The 19,788-nt window shown below is 41.3% G+C and overlaps 1 protein-coding gene across 10 annotated transcripts in view; it reads left to right on the forward strand.

The window, feature by feature from the left end:
• The window catches only part of RACGAP1 (Rac GTPase activating protein 1), a 36,599-nt gene extending 17,151 nt beyond the window's left edge, over nucleotides 1-19,448 (forward strand). For all 10 annotated transcript variants that reach the window (XM_035256838.3, XM_035256832.3, XM_035256836.3 and 7 more), the window contains 15 exons: nucleotides 1,206-1,408; nucleotides 2,747-2,883; nucleotides 3,829-3,898; nucleotides 5,542-5,595; nucleotides 6,452-6,532; nucleotides 7,980-8,097; nucleotides 9,052-9,182; nucleotides 11,899-12,063; nucleotides 14,450-14,545; nucleotides 14,627-14,825; nucleotides 16,024-16,129; nucleotides 16,302-16,434; nucleotides 16,561-16,696; nucleotides 17,861-17,969; nucleotides 18,294-19,448. In XM_035256838.3, the coding sequence (XP_035112729.1) occupies nucleotides 1,206-1,408; nucleotides 2,747-2,883; nucleotides 3,829-3,898; nucleotides 5,542-5,595; nucleotides 6,452-6,532; nucleotides 7,980-8,097; nucleotides 9,052-9,182; nucleotides 11,899-12,063; nucleotides 14,450-14,545; nucleotides 14,627-14,825; nucleotides 16,024-16,129; nucleotides 16,302-16,434; nucleotides 16,561-16,696; nucleotides 17,861-17,969; nucleotides 18,294-18,369 (1,814 nt within the window). In that variant the 3' untranslated portion in view covers nucleotides 18,370-19,448. The remainder of the gene's footprint in view (nucleotides 1-1,205; nucleotides 1,409-2,746; nucleotides 2,884-3,828; nucleotides 3,899-5,541; nucleotides 5,596-6,451; nucleotides 6,533-7,979; nucleotides 8,098-9,051; nucleotides 9,183-11,898; nucleotides 12,064-14,449; nucleotides 14,546-14,626; nucleotides 14,826-16,023; nucleotides 16,130-16,301; nucleotides 16,435-16,560; nucleotides 16,697-17,860; nucleotides 17,970-18,293) is intronic.
• Nucleotides 19,449-19,788: the final 340 nt, after the last annotated feature.

Raw genomic sequence — 19,788 nt, forward strand, 5'->3', positions numbered from 1 at the left:
TATTTGAATTGTAATGCTTTTTTATCATTGATATTTGCATTGTTTAAGATAACTAGGTCATAATAACTTATTTGCTGAAATTTGTTGTAAAAACTGAAATTTCCTTATGACTTGGTTTCTCTGGAATGAATTAATATCCTAATTTATAAGTTTGATATTTGGTCAAATGATTAAAATTGCTTAAAAAGGACTATATATTGTTTCTCTGATTTTAGGTTAATATGGGAAAAGTACCCTTACTACCTAAGAATCTGCTAGCTGTGTGTGGATTTGGCCTAGTTTCAGCTGTAAACTGGGTTAGTTTGACCAGCAGCAGTTGTACAACTTGAAACCTTCTTCCTTGATCTTGGTGGAGAGTGATCCTTAGAGATAAATGGAGGTTAACTAGAAAATTGTAAGGCACTTTTGCAAATATGTTGCAGAAGAACAGCTTTGCCAATAGCAGGAGATAAGAACAAATGCCACCAGGGTTATCTTCTTCCTTTGAGAATGCTGCCTTGGCAGTGATGCTCTCTTTGCAGACATTTGAAGAGTCTTCACAGTCTGCTATCAGGGATGTTCCAAAAGCTAGTATGATCTTCTCTTCATGTTTTTTTTTTTTCAACTGGAATGTTTACATACCCTTCAGGGCAGTGTTAAACAGCAAAAACAAATTGGCTTTTTACTTTCATATCAATATTTGTATAATTATATAGCCAAACGAAATTGTAGGTCTAGACATCTGTAATATTAACCTACATCTACTAGAGCATATTACAGCAGTTACATTTGAATTTGCTGTTTAACATCTCTCTGGTGCAGTAATTCATGACTGTAAGGGAAGCTGTTTTTGTTTTATAGCTGTAACTGTCCCGGTGCATGACAGCTGCCCCAAAGGCCTTTTGATTGCCTTCTGTTCAGGAGCTTTCAGTGTTAGTGTTACATCTGGAGCCAGGTGACTAATGAGTTACATATTCCATAGCAGATGCCACTGGCTAAGCCAAAGGTAAGTGGCCTATTGAAATAGGAATTGCTCCTCACAAAGTTCTCATCAGAGTGACAAACATATCCAGGATCTGCTCCTGGTTATTTTCAACTGGATTTGCCCATTGTTCAGCTGGTCCCTTAATTATGAATTTCAAATAAAGCTAACTGCAGGGCTCATTTATTATAGCAGTTATACTCTGTTTGATGCTTGAATTATTAAAGATTCCCCTTTTCCTCAGAATTTATCCAGTTGGCGAAGGACTTTGAGGACATCCGTAAAAAGTGGCAGAGGACTGACCATGAGCTGGGGAAATACAAGGATCTTTTGATGAAAGCAGAAACTGAGCGAAGTGCTCTGGATGTTAAGCTGAAGCATGCACGTAATCAGGTGGATGTAGAGATCAAACGGAGACAGAGAGCTGAGGCTGACTGTGAAAAGCTGGTGTGTATTGTTTTCTGTGCTGGTGCAGGAGGGGGAAAGCAGTGTCTGACAGTTTCCACTTGCCAAGTATACCTAGTTTCTTCTTCCACATTAAAGAACTGAAAGTGACCTGTTCTTTAACAACTTGCCCATGATTAGAGCTAAAATTGCAGACTAGGAATCTTGTTCTTCGTAATTTGAAATTTAAATGTTTTTGTCATTTAGACTTGAACTGTTACTTAATAGACAGATTTCAAGTGAGAACTTAAAGAATTAGAGGAAAAGGGAGGGAGACCCTAACATATGTGATCTGTTACAAAATATTGACCATCCGTCATTGTTTAAGTGCTACCCGGAATATCCATCCTTATATGGGTAGCTGGTACTTTGTCATTCACACAGGCAAGACAACTCTGATTCTTCCTTTCATCACCGCTCTTTAATTCAGGGTAAAAGGCTAGATGTATTCAACCAGTTGAGCAATGTGACTGACACAGAACACTATCATTTTGGTGTGCCTGGATGGGTCATGGTACAAAGGAAAGCTTTTACTGGGAGGGACTAATCCATCTTGGTATACAGTGTTAGATGCCTCACTAAGCTCAAATTGTCTGGTTCCAGTGCATTACAGCTTTGTATCTATTTTAATGCATTTTGCTACACTATTTAGAGAGGTGGGTGGCTGCTTTGATCCATAGAAACCAATATTTGTCCTGATAAAATGACACTAAAGTGTTTTTGCTATGCGAAATCTATTTTGGGACTCTCATTTTGCATTATTCTCCTTTTAGATTAGCAGGTTAATCCAAAAGTCTTGTAGCAGAAACTTCACTATTCTAGATGTAGTTCATTTTACCAGTCAGAAATCAGAGACACAAGGCCCGGGTGCAGTGGCTCACGCCTGTAATCCCAGCACTTTGGGAGGCCGAGGCGGCGGATCACCTGAGGTTGAGAGTTCGAGATCAGCCTTGTCCAACATGGACAAACCCTGTCTCTACTAAAAATACAAATATATATATATAGCCAGGTATGGTGGCACATGCCTGTAATCCCAGCTACTCAGGAGGATGAGACAGGAGAATCACTTGAACCCGGGAGGCGGAGGTTGTAGTAAGCCGAGATTGCATCATTGCACTCCAGCCTGGGCAACCAGAGTGAAACTGTCTCAAAAAAAAAAAGAAATCAGAGACACAATCTGGGCTTGATGTGAATTAATATGCTATTGGCGTCGCAGCTTTCTTGAAGGCCCATTTGCATAATACTGTATTTTAATGTCTTCTGGTCTGCCCGTCCCATAAATTTGAGGTGAAGCGTTCTCCCCTGGCTAGTTATGATGTTTTGCTCTGCTTTGGTCTGTAGGAACGACAGATTCAGCTGATTCGAGAGATGCTCATGTGTGACACATCTGGCAGCATTCAACTAAGTGAGGAGCAAAAATCAGCTCTGGCTTTTCTCAACAGAGGCCAACCATCCAGCAGCAATGCTGGGAACAAAAGGTGGAGGAACTGCATCTGTTGTTATCTGATCACAAGCAACACAGCTGTCAGAAAGTCTTGTTTTCTGAATTCTTAAATATACTGCTTCTAGAATTTGTACTGAAAAAAGCAGAAAAATATTTTGGGGGGAAGAGTAGGTGGGGAATAAACCACAGGGATGTTCCTATTTATTTTATTTTGTTTTTAAATCTGTCCTAAGGATGTTGTTTAACCATGTATAAAATTTTGATGTTAGTGCTAAATTGCACATCAATAACTAATCCTGTGCATTGCTAAGATACCCGTAGGTGAAAGTGGCAGTTCAGCAATACTTTCAGTGTTTACTCTCCAGAGAGCTCTTAAAGCTCTTCTGGTTTAGAAAGGCCTCTGTGAGCCAAGACCAGACAATAATTTTGGTTCTACTGCACCACTGTTTAAAATAGTCTCAACCAGACTTTGAATTTAGCATCCCCAGTACAGTATGTCAGGAAAGGTCAGCTATTTGTTTTGTTTCCTGGTTGTTTTATGGGGAATCTTTATAACTAAGAATATGTATAGGCTTAATTTCTTAAAAAGTCAGTACTGGGTTATACTCTCGTTTGTAGAAACCGGCACAGTTGGGATCAAATTAATCTTCACTCCTTGATTTTGTGAATTTTGAGTGGCCTGTAATACAAACTCAGTAGCGAATAGCACCTGTAACCCTGACTGTAACTTTCAACTGCTGTTACAAGATTTTTGCTGAAAAAGAAGTTGTGCTGCACCTGTACCCATGCACACACACTCCTCCATGGAAAATAAAAAAAAAGTGGCCTACCACAAGATTCAAGATTGTAGTTGTCTCCATAGTGGGATTTTTATGAAATTAAATGATGTTACCTGACCAGTAGGACTTGTTCTGAATGTTGGTGAATTTTACGTTCCACAGAGTACTGTGTCTAACATTGTATTGTTTCACCGATCTAGACTATCAACCATTGATGAATCTGGTTCCATTTTATCAGATATCAGCTTTGACAAGACTGATGAATCACTGGTAATAAACATTTGATCTCTGAGAATTATCTACTTTTCTTACCTCTGCTTCCCCAGGAATATCTCTCCTGTCCTCTCTTCTAAACATGCTATGTTACTATTTTATTAGTTAATGTGTTTATTAGTTGATTAGTGAGTCTTTGCTTAGATACTGAGCTAGCAATATAAATCCGCATGAGCTATAAGAGACTGGCTTATGTATTAGTTTCTGAAGTGAGAATATAGAATTCAGAATTTGGCATGAGTTGAGTTTATTTAATATATCTCTATGTGCCACATATACTAATTGATTATATTTTGCCTTATTAAAGCCCCAGCTAGTAATAAAAATATTAGCAAGGCTGTATATTAACAGGGCTTATTTGCTGCTCTTAGAGTAAATTGACTTGTGCCTTATTTCTGAATTAGTTTGGTTCTTGGGGAAAGCATAGTCATACTTCACAATTAGAAGGAAACCAAGGTCCTGTGATTTCAGCCAGAAAGGTGTGATTAGAATTTCTAGGCACTATATAATGCTTGCATCAACAGTAGTTAGCATGTTAAACTATTTGTTGCCCTGCTTTTATGGGGTGGCACACTTCTTTTAACTTATAGTGATGCTTCTGCATAAAAGGTCATCTCCTGATACATTCTTTGATATAGTTCATTGATTTGTGCATCTTTTCTGTTGCTAGCTGAAAACTAGCAAATGAAACAAATCAGGAAGTTTTTGGTGACTGGTTTTCTGGTATAGCAAAACAAGTAAAAACTATTTGTTACATGGCTAGAGGTTTTCTGTCCAAATTCAGTGTTGGACTAGCAAAAATATAGCCATTTTATAGATACAAATATTAGGCATCACCCTTTTTCAGATAGGGAATGATATAGTGGAGGTCTGGTACATATAATAAAACTAGATCATATTCGCATTTGATTTTTTGAGCTAGACCTGTGTTGTGATATTTGTTGTAACTGAAGCTGAATCAAACAACCAGTGACTAAATTACTAGACCATGAATTGGGGAAGTTAAATGTATTCAGCTAAGCTATTTTTGTGGTATGCCATTGTTTCTAGATACTGTTTTCAGGAATGATCAGGAGTAAGAAAATCACAGGTAACTACTAAAATGAATGCAAACAGTTAAAACATGTGAATTGAAATGAGACTACAATAAGAGACAAATAGTTCTTCAGTGGTGAACATGTTTCAGGGCCCAAGTTCCTAAACTGTAGAACTTTTTAAGTGGCAATATTATGTAGATCATCTGATTAGACAGTGGCAATCCCTTAAGGGCAAGAATCACATCTAACACGATCAGTATAGTGCCTAACATTCTGTAAGTTCTAAAACTAATTACAAAAATAATCAGAAATAAAGGATCAGCCACTGGAAATAATCACAGCAGAAGGTGATTCTTTAACCTTTTCTTGCCTCTGTGGCATTGATTCCTGTTTTTATTATAATAGCTTCAATTTTTGAAAGGCAGCACATTAACTTGTAGCTCTATAGCTACAACACTTGAGACCTTCCTTTCTCCCCTCCCTGAATTGTACATTAGGTAGCCTGGCTGAAGAAGCCTTTAAAGTTCTCTGTAAATTTATTTGCATAGGGTTTACGGAAGGCCAAAACAAAACAAGAAACTAATACAGTGTAATTGTTAACAGGATTGGGATTCTTCTTTGGTGAAGACTTTCAAACTGAAGAAGAGAGAAAAGAGGGTATGTATGGTTTGTTTAGTCTTTTGTTTGTTTGTTTGAGACGGACTCTTGCTCTGTCACCCAGGCTGGAGTGCAGTGATGGCTCTTGGCTCACTGCAACCTCTGTCTCCCAGGTTCAAGTGATTCTCCTGCCTCAGTCTCCAGAGTAGCTGGGACTACAGGCACATGCTGCCATGCCCAGCTAATTTCTTTGTATTTTTAGTAGAGACAGGGTTTCACCATGTTGGCCAGGCTGATCTTGAACTCCTGACCTCAGGTGATCTGCCCACTTCGGCCACACAAAGTCTGAGGATTATAGGCGTGAGCCACTGCTCCAGGCCAGTATTGGTATTCTTTGAAGTAGTAACTTAGGACAGGATCCTGTCCTATTTCACTCTTTAGGCTGCATTTCAATTCATTCATACAGTGGAAAAGGATAAATGTAAGTTTGTTTTGAGTTGTCATATGAATTTTTACACAGGATTTTTGTGCTCTAATGTAAGCTTCAGATGAAATGTGTATATAATGGGATATATAGAGATCTATCTGTGTATGCTTATTTAGGGAACTTAATGTGTTTCCAAGACTTCATGTCCTTGGTTAGGATTACAACTGTACTTTTTCTGGTGGTGTCATCTAAATTTCTCCACAGCTTGCTCATTTTTTTCTAGGGCACTTAGAGCATTTTTATACAACATATTCTTTTGGTACAGCTTATTCTTCATGTGGAAATAGGCAGAGAGAGAGCACATTGTTTGTTATTTACTGTAGCCCTAATCCCCAGGACCTGCATCCAAGTTGTCTGATGGAATAATTTTATCTTCTGTGCTTCAGATCTGCTTGGCACTAAAGTTATGGGTCTTTGTCTCCTTTCTAGCGCTCTAGTAGCCGACAGTTTGTTGATGGTCCCCCTGGACCTGTAAAGAAAACTCGTTCCATTGGCTCCACCGCAGACCAGGTAAGAATAGTCAGGCCAAGATAACAGAGATTACTGGCCTCAAGCATTAAAACTGCCATGAGTCAGCATTGCAGCGTTGTTTTGAGACAGATGTTTGGTTCAAGTTTTTTTTTTTTTGAGATGGAGTTTCGTTCTGGTAGCCCAGGCTGGAGTGCTGTGGCGCAATCTCGGCTCACTGCAGCCTCCACCTCCCAGGTTCAAGTGATTCTCCTGTCTCAGCCTCCTGAGAAGCTGGGATTACAGGCGCATGTTACCATGACCAGCTGAGTTTTGTATTTTTAGTAGAGACCCGGTTCCATCATATTGGTCAGGCTGTTCTCTAACTCCTGACCTCAGGTTATCCGCTCCAGCCTCCCAAAGTGCTGAGATTTCAGGCATGAGCCACCACACCCAGCCTAGCATAAGCCAAGTCTTTGGTTAAAGTTTTTCTATGCAGCAGGATCCTTATCCATATGAATGGAATTACTCTGATTAAGTAAACAACTGTCAGAGTGAGTCTTGGTTGTTTGAATATATGCCCCCATAACCTATGTTTATCTTGTTAAGTATGAGATTTTTTTATTTTTATTATTTGATTATTTATTTTTGAGAGTCTCACTCTGTCACCCAGGCTGAAGTGCAGTGGTGCTATCTTGGCTCACTGCAACCTCTGCCTCTCAGGTTCAAGCGATTCTCCTGCTTCAGCCTCCCGAATAGCTGGGACTACAGGCACATGCCACTATGCCTGACTAATTTTTGTATTTTTAGTAGAGACAGGGTTTCACCATATTGGTTAGGCTGGTCTTGAACTCCTGACCTCATGATCTGTCTGCCTCAGCCTCCCAAAGTGCTGGGATTACAGATGTGACCCACTGTGCCCAGCCTATTTTTATTTTTTAAAGTAGAGCTGGAGTCTCTTCTTGCTGCCCAGGATGGGCTCAAGTGATCTTCTTGCCTCTACCTCCCAAAATGCTGGGATTACAGGCATGAGCCACCAGACCCAGCCAAGCATGAGATTTTAACATAAGAATGTTTCAGATCGGGTGCAGTGACTCATGCCTATAATCCCAGCACTTTGGGAGGCTGAGGCGGGCAGATCACTGAGGTCAGGAGTTTGAGACCAGCCTGGCCAACACGGTGAAACCCCATCTCTACTAAAAATACAAAAATCAGTCAGATGTGGTAGCACGCGCTTGTAATCCCAGCAACCCGGGAGGCTGAGGCTGAGGCAGAGGCAGGAGAATCGCTTGAACTTGGGAGGTGGAGGTTGCAGTGAGCCAAGATTGCGCCACTGTGCTCCAGCCTAGGTGATAGAGTGAGACTCTGTCTCAAAAAAAAAAAAAAAAGTTTCAGACTGGGGCCTTAAGTTTTGACTAAGACTAAGGAATTTTTTACCTGCTCCAAAATACCCTATAGTGGAGGTTAAGTTAGATTCTTTGTCTTTCCCTCATTACTACTTTTGTTGCAGGGGAATGAATCCATAGTTGCAAAAACTACAGTGACTGTTCCCAATGATGGCGGGCCCATCGAAGCTGTGTCCACTATTGAGACTGTGCCATGTTGGACCAAGAGCCAAAGGAAAACAGGTCCATTGAATTTGTGACTAAACTGGCCTGTGTAAAATAACTAGTAAAATTTTGGAGAGTTGGTTTCTTAGAATCCTCCTGAGGCAGGGATTAGGTGTAGCGGGTAGTTTTGGACCAGAGAACTGTTTGTGTCATGCTTTACCTTTGGATTGTTAGCCCGCTTCTATAACTAGTTTTTCTTGAAACTTTTTTTTTTTTTTTTTTTTTTTTGAGACAGTCTTTCTCTGTTGCCCAGGCTGGATGCAGTGTCACGATCTCAGCTCACTGCAATTTCTGCCTCCCGGGTTCAAGCAATTCCCCTGCCTCAGCCTCTCGAATAGCTGGGATTCTAGGCGTGTATCACCATGCCTGCTTAATTTTTTGTGTTTTAGTAGAGACAGGGTTTCACCATGTTAGCCAGGATGATCTGGATCTCCTTACCTCATGATCTGCCCATCTCGGCCTCTCAAAGTGCTGGGATTATAGCTGTGAGCCACCGCACCAGCCAAATTTATTTTTATTTTTATTTTTTGAGGCAGAGCAGAGTCTTGCTCTGTCGCCAGGCTGGAGTGTAGTGGTCCAATATTGGCTCCTTGCAACCTCCGCTGCCCGGGTCCAAAGGATTCCCTGCCTCAGCCTCCTGAGTAGCTGGGACTACAGGTGTAGTCAGGTAGCCAGGTCACCACGTTGCCTGGCTAATTTTTTGTATTTTAGTAGATAACGGTGTTTCAGCATGTTGGCCAGGATAGTCTTAATCTCCTGACCTCGTCATCCACCCGCCTTGGCCTCCCAAAGTGCTGGAATTACAGGCATGACCCACTGCGCCCAGCCCAAAACTTTTGTATTACATAGCCATTGGCATTCACTTTTGGCTATGACGACAGATTACTGTCTATCTCCCCATTAAAATTGGAACTAAAATTTAGAAGGAGCAAAAGACCTAAGACACAAAGCTTACGGTTGCTTGTTTTCTAGGTACTTTACAACCTTGGAACAGTGACTCCACCCTGAACAGCAGGCAACTAGAGCCAAGAACTGAGACAGACAATGTGGGCACACCACAGAATAATGGAGGGATGCGCCTGCATGACTTTGTCTCTAAGACGGTAAATCTGTGATTGCTCCTTTTTGTTTTAGGCATGTTTTAATTTTTTAACTGTGAAAGTAATACATACCAGGAATAAAGTTAAATACCTTAGTGTTATAAAGTTAAATGTCAAATTTCCTTCCTCTTTCCAATTTTACTCTCCAAAAATAACTATTGGTTACAGAGGTACGTTTCTTTTCATTCTATGAGTAATACTAAATTAAAGAGAGCAACTTTTCTGAAACAATTCTTAGTACTTTTTTTTTTTTTTTTTTTGAGACAGAGTCTCACTCTCACCCAGGCTGGAGTACAGCGGTGTGTACCATTTGATTTCCTCACTGCAGCCTTAACCTCCCAGGCTCAAGCAGTCCTCTCATCTCAGCCTCCTGAGTAGTGGGGATACAGGTGTGTGCCACCACGCCTGGCTAATTTTTTTTTTTTTTTTTGAGATGGAGTTTCGCCCTTGTTACCCAGGCTGGAGTGCAATGGCGCGATCTTGGCTCACTGCAACCTCTGCCTCCTGGGTTCAGGCAATTCTCCTGCCTCAGCCTCCTGAGTAGCTGGGATTACAGGCATGCGCCACTGTGCCCAGCTAATTTAATTTTTAAATTTTTTATAGAGATCAGGTCATGCTGTGTTGCCCAGGCTGGTCTCAAACTCTTGGGCTCAAGTGATCCCCTTGCCTCAACTCCCAAAGTCCTGAGATTATAGGCATGAGCTACTGTGCCTGGCCCCTTGTTAGTACTTTTTAGTGACACATGTTTACATTTTTTCTTGAATATAGCACCTAAATTTTTTAAATGTTTTGCCTTTGTACCATTTGATGTCCTTATAAAAATCCAAGCAGGCTGGTGCGGTGGCTCATGCCTGTAATCCTACTACTTTGGGAAGCTGGGGCAGGCAGATTGCCTGAGCTCAGGAACTCCTGAGACCAGCCTGGGCAACATGATGAAACCTCATCTCTACTAAAATGCAGAAAATTAGCCGGGCGTGGTGGTGGGTGCCTGTAGTCCCATCTACTTAGGAGACTGAGGCAGGAGAATCTCTTGAATCTGGGAGGCATAAGTTGCAGTGAGCCAAGATGGAGCCACTGTACTCCAACCTGGGTGACAGAGTAAAACTCCATCTCTTAAAAAAAAAAAATCCAAGCAAAGTAATGGAGGCTTAGAGGAGTTCATTGACATTTTTGAGCCACATGATAGTAAGTAAAAGATTTAGCATCAAGGTTTTCTTTTCTTTTCTTTTTGAGATGGAGTTTCGCTCTGTCACTCAGGCTGCAGTGCAGTGGCTCAATATCGGCTCACTGCAACCTCCACCTCCCAGGTTTGACTGATTTTCCTGCCTTAGCCTCCTGAGTAGCTGGGATTACAGGTGCACGCCACCATGCCTGGCTGATTTTCTGCATTTTAGTAGAGACGGAGTTTCATCATGTTGCCCAGGCTGGTCTCGAACTTCTGAGCTCAGGCAGTCTGCCTGCCTCAGCGCCTCCCAAAGTGCTGTGATTACAGATATAAGCCACAATGCCTGCCCTTTTTTTTTTTTTTGAAAGAGAGTCTCACTCTGTTGCCTAGGCTGGAGTGCAGTGGCACAATTTCGGCCCACGGCAACCTCCACCTCCTAGGTCAAGTGATTCTCCTGCCTCAGCCTCTTGAGTAGCTGGGATTATAGGCGCCCACCACCACACCTGGCTAATTTTCGCATTTTTAGAAGAGATGGGGTTTCACCATGTTGGCCAGCCTGATGTCAACCTCCTAACCTCAGGTGATCTGTGGTGATCCACCAGCCTCAGTCTCCCGAAGTGTTGGGATTGCGGATGTGAGCCACCCTGCCCTGCCAACGTCCAGGTTTTCTGCTTCTTGTAAATAAGTTCTTTTCATTACCACACACTGCTGCCTTCCAGCTGGATGACCTTAAACAAATTACTTAACCTCTTTTTGCATCTGTTTTCTCATCTTAAAATGAAGAAAACAAAACCTATCTTCTGGGATTACTGTGAGAATTACATATGTAAATACATGTAAAGAGCTTAGAAAGTTTTTTAGCACATACTAAGTGCTCAATAAATGTTAGTTGATTATAGTGTGGTGGCTCATGCCTGTAATCCCAGCACTTTGGGAGGCTGTGGTGGGCAGATCACCTGAGGTTGGGAATTCCAGATGAGTCTGACCAACATGGAGAAACTCTGTTTCTACTAGTAATAAGAAAATTAGCCAGGTATGGTGGTGCATGCTTGTAATCCCAGCTACGTAGAAGACTGAGGCATGAGAATTGCTTGAATCCAGGAGGTGGAGGTTGTGGTGAGCCGAGATTGCACCATTGCACTCCAGCCTGGGCAACAAGAGCAAAACTCCATCTCAAAAAAAAAACAAAGAGGCCGGGCACGGTGGCTCACACCTGTAATCCCAGCACTTTGGGAAGCTGAGGCGGGCAAATCATGAGGTCGGGAGTTCAAGACCAGCCTGGCCAACATGGAGAAACCCCCATCTCTACTAAAAATATAAAAAATTAGCTGGGCATAGTGGCAGGCACCTGTAATTCAGCTATACAGGAGGCTGAGGCAGGAGAATTGCTTGAACCTGGGAGGTAGGGGTTGTAGTGAGCCAAGGTTGTGCCACTGCACTCCAGCCCAGGTGACAGAGTGAGACTCCGTCACACACACACAAAAAGTTTAGTTGATTATGTTAATGATTTTCTAATTTATATCACTCTGTTCCTTTTGCCCTGTGTTATCCCAGGTTATTAAACCTGAGTCCTGTGTTCCATGTGGAAAGCGGATAAAATTTGGCAAACTATCTCTGAAGTGTCGAGACTGTCGTGTGGTCTCTCATCCAGAATGTCGGGACCGCTGTCCCCTTCCCTGCATTCCTACCCTGATAGGAACACCTGTCAAGATTGGAGAGGTATGACTTATGTGAGCCATCGTTTTATGGCCTCTTTATTAGCCTTTCAAAGGCTTAGTGTCAGTTTTTGTTCTAAAATTAATGATCCCAGGCTGGCAGTGGCTCACACCTGTAATCCCAGCATTTTGGGAGGCAGAGGCCGGCTGATCACGAGGTTAAGAGATCAAGATCATCCTGGCCAACATGGTGAAACTCCGTCTACTAAAAATACGAAAAATTAGCTGGGCATGGTGGCGCATGCCTGTAATCCCAGCTACTTAGGAGGCTGAGGCAGGAGAATTGCTTGAACTTGGGAGGCAGAGATTGCAATGAGCCAAGATAGCACCACTGCATTCCAGCCTGGTGATGGAGCGAGAGTCTGTCTCAAAAAAAAAAAAAAAGAAAAGAAAAGAAAAGAAAAGAAAATTAACGATCCTAAATATATTTCTTTCCACAAATAATGAATAGAATTGCAAAATATTTACTTGTAGAAGAGTCATGTTTGGGTTTGTCTGTCCTTTCTAAACCAAACTTCTTTTCCCTCCCCCTTTTCCTTCTTCCTCTTCCCTGCTTCTCCTTTCTTCCTCTTCCTTCCTTCCCCTCATCCCATTTTGGAAAATTTTAGACATATATAGAACTAGAGAGATGAGTATAACTAATCCTTGGTTCTTACAACTTGACTTCCATGATTACTAACTAGTTTCCACTCTCTCTCTCTCTTTTTTTTTTTTTGAGAGAGTCTCACTTTATTGCCTAGGCTGGAGTGCAGTGGCACGACCTCAGCTCACTGCAACCTTTGCCCCTCTGGGCTCAAGTGATTCTCTCACCCTAGCTTCCTGAGTAGTTGGGATTACAGAAATGAGCCACCACCATGCCTGGCTGATTTTTTTTGTTGTAATTTTAGTAGAGATGAAGTTTCACCATGTTGGCCATGCTGGTCTTGAACTTCTGACCTCAAGTGATCCACCCACCTCAGCCTTTCAAAGTACTGTGATTGCAGGCATGAGGCACCATGCCTGGCCGTGTCCATTCTTTTTTTAATGTCTTTTTTTTTTGGAGACAGAGTTTCCCTCTGTTGCCCAGGCTGGAGTGAAGTGTTGCAACCCTGGCTCACTGTAGTCTCTGTCTCCTGGGCTCAAGTGATTCTTGTGCCTCAGCCTCCCAAGTGGCTGGGACTACAGGCATGAGCCACCATGCTCAACTAATTTTTTATGTTTTTAGTAGAGATGGGGTTTTGCCATGTGCTCTCAAACTCCTGACCTCAAATGATCCGCCTACCTCACCCTCCCAGTGTTGGGATTACAGGTGTGATCTGTAATCCCGCACCCAGCCTTTATGTCTGTTCTTGATTTATCAGTAGTGTTGTTGCCTCCTCCTGACTGTCCAGTGAATTACTTTAAAGCAAGTATCAGCTATCATACAATTCTATCTGTGAATATTCTTGCTCTTATGTTAGACATACTCCGTAATAGGGTATCAAGATTAAGTTGCTTATTTCCAAATATTTAACCAGTTTAAACTGACTAAATCCATTAAGAAATTATTTATTGCTGAGCATGGTGGCTCATGCCTGTAATCCTAATACTTTTGGAGGCTGAGGCAGGAAAATCACTTGAGCCCAAGAGTTTGAGACCAGCCTGGACAATAACACAAGACTCCATCTCTCCAAAGAGTAAATAAATAAGTTAGCCAGGGTGAGTAGTGTGCACCTGTGTTCGCAGCTTCTTAGGAGGCTGGGTTGAACTCTTCTTGCTTGAGCTGGGGAGGTTGAAGCTGATTATGTACCGGCCTACCCCTCAGCAAATCAAATGTTATTTTCCCCTAATCTTACAAGTTCTTATCCATCCCTGTACATTTTTTTTTTTTACTACATATTCTGTACTGTAATGTAGAATTATGAAGTTCTTCCCTATAGGTAGGTTTGTGTCATGATCAATTGTGATAAGATGTATTAAATAATTTTTTTTTACTGAGAGTAATGAAAGTATAAAATTGTTTTTTCTCTTATGCCAGCTCTCTTCTGTTAGAAAATTAAAAATCTGTTTAGAGTAATAAATTAGTTTAAATTAAAGTACCTATAACGTCACTATTGCTTGTTTTCTGCTGCCCTTAAGTGGATGAGAAGGAGGTAGTTATAACTGGTGGTCTTACTCCTTGTTCACATGAGTGTGGTATATATGAAAAAGAAAAAGAAATAAAGTGTCATATACATGATCATAAATCAGTCCTGGTGTGGAGGTAGGAAAAATAATTGAGAGTCTCTGTTTTAATATAGCCTTTGGTAATAGGAATTTAAAAGTAGACATGATGTCCCAGTCTGAGAATAGATTGGAGATGGTTCTTCGCATGTGGTCTTCATCTATTGGTCTATGTGGTGTGAATAATAATTTAAAGCTCTTTTTTCCAGGGAATGCTGGCAGACTTTGTGTCCCAGACCTCTCCAATGATCCCCTCCATTGTTGTGCATTGTGTAAATGAGATTGAGCAGAGAGGTCTGACAGAGGTAAGAGTCAACTGTAGGAGATGGTGAATTTATTTGTGTTAATTAGGAGGTTTTTAAATAAAAATGTCATCTTGTTAACAGACAGGCCTGTATAGGATCTCTGGCTGTGACCGCACAGTAAAAGAGCTGAAAGAGAAATTCCTCAGAGTGAAAACTGTACCCCTCCTCAGCAAAGTGGATGATATCCATGCTATCTGTAGCCTTCTAAAAGACTTTCTTAGAAACCTCAAAGAACCTCTTCTGACCTTTCGCCTAAACAAAGCCTTTATGGAAGCAGCAGGTAAGGGCAGATGTAGTACTTGAATATGAATTCCTCCATGGCAGTAGTTTTCTTACTGTTTTTTTTTTTGAGACAGAGTTTCACTCTTGTTGCCCAAGCTGGAGTGCAATGGCCCGATCTCGGCTCACTGCAACTTCTGCCTCTCAGGTTCGAGTGATTCTTCTGCCTCAGCCTCCCTAGTAGCTGGGATTACAGGCATGCACCACCACGCCTAATTTTTTGTCGTTTTAGTAGAAACGGGGTTTCACCATGTTAGCCCGGCTGTTCTCAAACTCCTGACCTCAGGTGATCTGCCTGCCTCTGCCTCCCAAAGTGCTGGGATTACAGGTGTGAGCCACCACACCCAGCCTTCTTACTCTTTTTATTAGTTCCTGCCTAGTGCAATACCTGAAACATAGTAGGTACTCAAGTAGTTTGATGGATGGGTGACTGTGTGCATGTCATCCTTGCCTGTTCTCTCCTTTCTCATTACCTATTGCACACAATAGCCTTCCTTTCTTTGTTCCCTCTCCAGTTAGGCTGGAGCTTTTTCAGTTCTTAGAATATACCAAGCCTATTCTGTAAGGAATATACCAAGCTGTCACATTTTTTATCTCAACTTACATTAGGTATTGTATGGTTTGCTCCTTTATTTCTTTCATATTTCTCTTCATATACCTTGTCCCCAGAAACACCTTTCCTGACAACCTTGTCTAGATTAACAGCTCCTGTTTCTTTCTAGCTTCTGGCCTGCCTTGTTTTCTTCATTTATGTATCACTCCACCTGATAAGTATTTGCTTTTTGACTGACTCCACCAATAGAATGTAGGTTCCACAAGGCAAGGGCTTTGTTTACTTCTGCTTTATATCCCCAGCACTTAGAGCAGTACCTGACACATAGTAGGCCCTTAAATATGGTTTACGAATGAATACTTTCTTGGTAATTGTAGTAACTGCAATTGTATGCCTGTCTTCCTAGCACGTCTGCTGCCAGTTGCTTTCCCTAACTGCAAAGGCCGATTTTTTAAAAGTTCTGACTTCTAATATTGAGCTGTTGGCCAGTATCCCGCTTGTTAATGAAACTAGAGTCTGATGTAGTCATGAACTAATCAGGAGTTTCAGAAGCTTACTGTATAGAGGAGACTGTGGTCGATAACTTGGAAGCCCGCTGTCAAGGGAAAGGAGTCTAGGCCTCTTGGTGCTTTCTTTTCAATTACAGAAATCGCAGATGAAGACAACAGCATAGCTGCCATGTACCAGGCTGTTGGTGAACTGCCCCAGGCCAACAGGGACACATTAGCTTTCCTCATGATTCACATGCAGAGGTGAGTACAGCAGAAACTTGTTCCGGGAGTTAGAGAATTATTTTACAAGGGGAAGATAGTGTGGGTTGAGTGTTTGGGAGTACACGGGGTGAATTGTTTTCTTACACAATTTATATTTTGGTCTGCATTTAAGCAAGGAGCAAGACATCTAATTTAATATTCTTTTGCTTAGAGTGGCACAGAGTCCACATACTAAAATGGATGTTGCCAATCTGGCTAAAGTCTTTGGCCCTACAATAGTGGCCCATGCTGTGCCCAATCCAGACCCAGTGACAATGTTACAGGACATCAAGCGTCAACCCAAGGTAGGCAGGTGCGTGTGTGTGTGTTACACGCACATGTATGTGTGAACTTGTATAACGTGATAACATGAGAACAAGTTGAGAAGCCCTGAGCTTTGGAAGTTTGCTAACAGATTTGCTGGCTTTTAGGTGGTCGAGCGCCTGCTTTCCTTGCCCCTGGAGTATTGGAGTCAGTTCATGATGGTGGAACAAGAGAACATTGACCCTCTACATGTCATTGAAAACTCAAACGCCTTTTCAACGCCACAGACACCAGATATTAAAGGTAAGGCCCAAGCTGTGCTTCTTCAGGGACTTGACACCCTCATGAGTTTTAGTCCTGCCTTTGCTATGTGAAAATTCTAACATTAAAGGAAAATTTGTGTAATTCTACCATCCTAATTTTTTTTCACTTTTCCATGTTCTCCTTTACCCATATGGATATATGTTCTTTAAATATAGATATAATAGGCTGGGCGTGGTAACTCACGCCTATAATCCCAGCACTTTGGGAGGCAGATCACAAGGTCAGGGGGTCGAGACCATCCTGGCCAACATGGTGAAACCCCATCTCTACTAAAAATACAAAAATTAGCTGGGTATGGTGGCGTGTGCCTGTAATCCCAGCTACTCGGGGGGCTGAGGCAGGAAAATTGCTTGATCCCAGGAGGTAGAGTTGCAGTGAGCCGAGATTGCGCCACTGTACTCCAGTCTGGTGACAGGCGAGACCCCTTCTCAAAAAAAAAAAAAAGATATAATAGTTTAAATATAATTCAGTCTTATTTAACTTAGCATACTGTGAGAACTTTTTCTCATATATAATGTTACCGTTTTTAAGATTCACTTAAATGTTCTAGTAGGTATTCACATTATTTTTCAATTTTTCATAATTGAAAGTAATGCTATAGCCAATACTATATGTATATGTCTTTTTTTTCCTTAATGATAAATTCCCAAGAATGGGAATCACTGAATTAACTGGATTGAACATTTTTATGTATCTTGATATATTTTTATCAACTTGATTTCTTAAATTTCTTATAGGCTTTTGCCAATTTATATTGCTAACCAACAATGTTATATGAATAGGCTGGTTTCACTCCAATCTCACTGGTGTTGGAGACCCATTCTTTCATTATTGCAAGTTCCTTCTAAGGGAGCATATTGCTTCTTCTGCTAGTATAGCTAAAACTCAGATGTTTAGACATTAGATTTGCAAAGTTCGGAGTTAGAGAATGGTGTAAATCAAGAAGTGTCAGCTATTTACTGAGTTCAAAAGATACACTACTGTGTTACAAAATGATGACAAAAATGATCTCTGGGACTTTGCTAGGTGTCTAACCTTAGCTCTTAAGTGCTTCAGTGGATAATCAGTTTAAAACTAGCCATCTAAAAAGATGTCTTCTTTTCTCTCACCTCTCTTAAAAATATATCTGAACTTTGATTCAAGTGAGTTTACTGGGACCTGTGACCACTCCTGAGCATCAGCTTCTGAAGACTCCTTCATCTAGTTCCCTGTCACAGAGAGTTCGTTCCACCCTCACCAAGAACACTCCCAGGTATGCAGAATTGGCCTTCTTAGGAAATAAACAACTGCTCTCTTAGACTTATTACATTGAAGCTTATTGAAAGAAAAATTGAATTAGATTTTAGCTAGGAACTAGATTTTAAAAGGGAACACGGAGCTATAAGGATTCCTTCTTTAAAAAGGTTCTGAAAGTCTTTACTGTTTCCCCTCTCTCATTGTAGGTGACTAAGAGTACCTTGCAAAATAGATGTCTAGGGTTTCTTACTTTTACTGGGTTACATCAAGTAATATTGTAGTTGTTTATTCAACCTTTTTTTACAGACTACTTTTCCAGTTTATTCTCTTTTTGTTGTAGATTTGGGAGCAAAAGCAAATCTGCCACCAACCTAGGACGACAAGGCAACTTTTTTGCTTCTCCAATGCTCAAGTGAAGTCACATCTACCTATTACTCCCCAGCATTGACCAACTATAAGAAAGGGCACACCTGTACTCTCTGCTCTACAGCCTCCTGTACTCATTAATACTTTTGGCGTTCTCCAGGCTTTTAATCAAGTGTAACTGTGCATGAGGCTTTATTAAAACTCTGTGTCTCCCCTTCTTCTCAAGTCACATATCAGTACCTTGTGCTGGTCATTGTTGGGAGCTTTTAGATGAGAGATCTTTCCAGGGATAGAAGGGTTAGGTTAATATGGAATTTGTTGTGATTCTTTTTGGGGAAGGGGGTTATTATCCCTTTGGCTTAAAGCCAAATACTGCTCATGAAACAAATGATCTTTCTCTAGTTTTAGAACTAATTTCTGTTAGACAATGACAGAAATCCTACCTGATAAGATTGGCTTGTCTCAGGTGGGAAGTAGGAGGGTGGGGCAAAGAAAGGATTAGACCAGAGGATTTAGGATGCCTCCTTCTAAGTACCAGAATTTTTCCTTCCCCATTATGAACTGAGCTATAACATGGAGCTTTGATAAAAATGGGCTACACAGAGGGCAGAACTACTGATGGGAGTATGCATAGCTTTGATTTGGGTGATTAGTTCTTAATAGTGTTGAGTGGCACAACCTTGTAAATGTGAAAGTACAACTTGTATCTCGAATGTGCTGCTGGCTGAACTTTGGGTTCATTTGGGGTCAAAGCCAGTTTTTCTTTTAAAATTGAATTCATTCTGATGCTTGACCCCTATGCCCCCAACCTTGTTCAGTGGAGCCCAACTTCTAGTCATTTTTTGGCATCCCAACTAACAATAAAGAGTAGGCTATAAGGGAAGATGGTCAATTTTTTATGTGATAAGAAAAGCCACAGTCATTTTTTCTTTGCACTTTGGATGCTGAAATTTTCCCATGGAACATAGCCACATCTAGATAGATGTGAGCTTTTGTTTTCTGTTAAAATTATTCTTAATGTCTATAAAAATGATTTTCTTCTATAGAATGTTTGACTTCATATTGACAGTTGTCTGTAAAACACCTATTTGGGATAATATTTGGAAAAAAGTAAATAGCTCTTGAAAAATGAACCTGAAGCTGGTTTTCTTGTCTTGGAATGTAACTTTCAATGCCTTTTAGAAAATCATTTCTGGGGCCAGGCACAGTGGTTCACACCTGTAATCCCAGCACTTTGGAAGGCCGAGGCAGGCAGATCACCTGAGGTTGAGAGTTAGAGCCAGCCTGACCAATGTGGTGAAACTCAGTCTCTACTAAAAATACAAAATTAGCTAGGCATGGTGGCGCATGCCTGTAATTCTAGCTACTTGGGAAGCTGAGGCAGGAGAATCGCTTGAACCCCGGAGGCAGAGGTGGTGGTGAGCTGAGATCGTGCCACTGCACTCCAACCTGGGGAACAAGAGCAAAAC

This window comes from Callithrix jacchus, chromosome 9 (genome assembly GCF_049354715.1).
Source record: "Callithrix jacchus isolate 240 chromosome 9, calJac240_pri, whole genome shotgun sequence".
Lineage (NCBI taxonomy): Eukaryota > Metazoa > Chordata > Mammalia > Primates > Cebidae > Callithrix > Callithrix jacchus.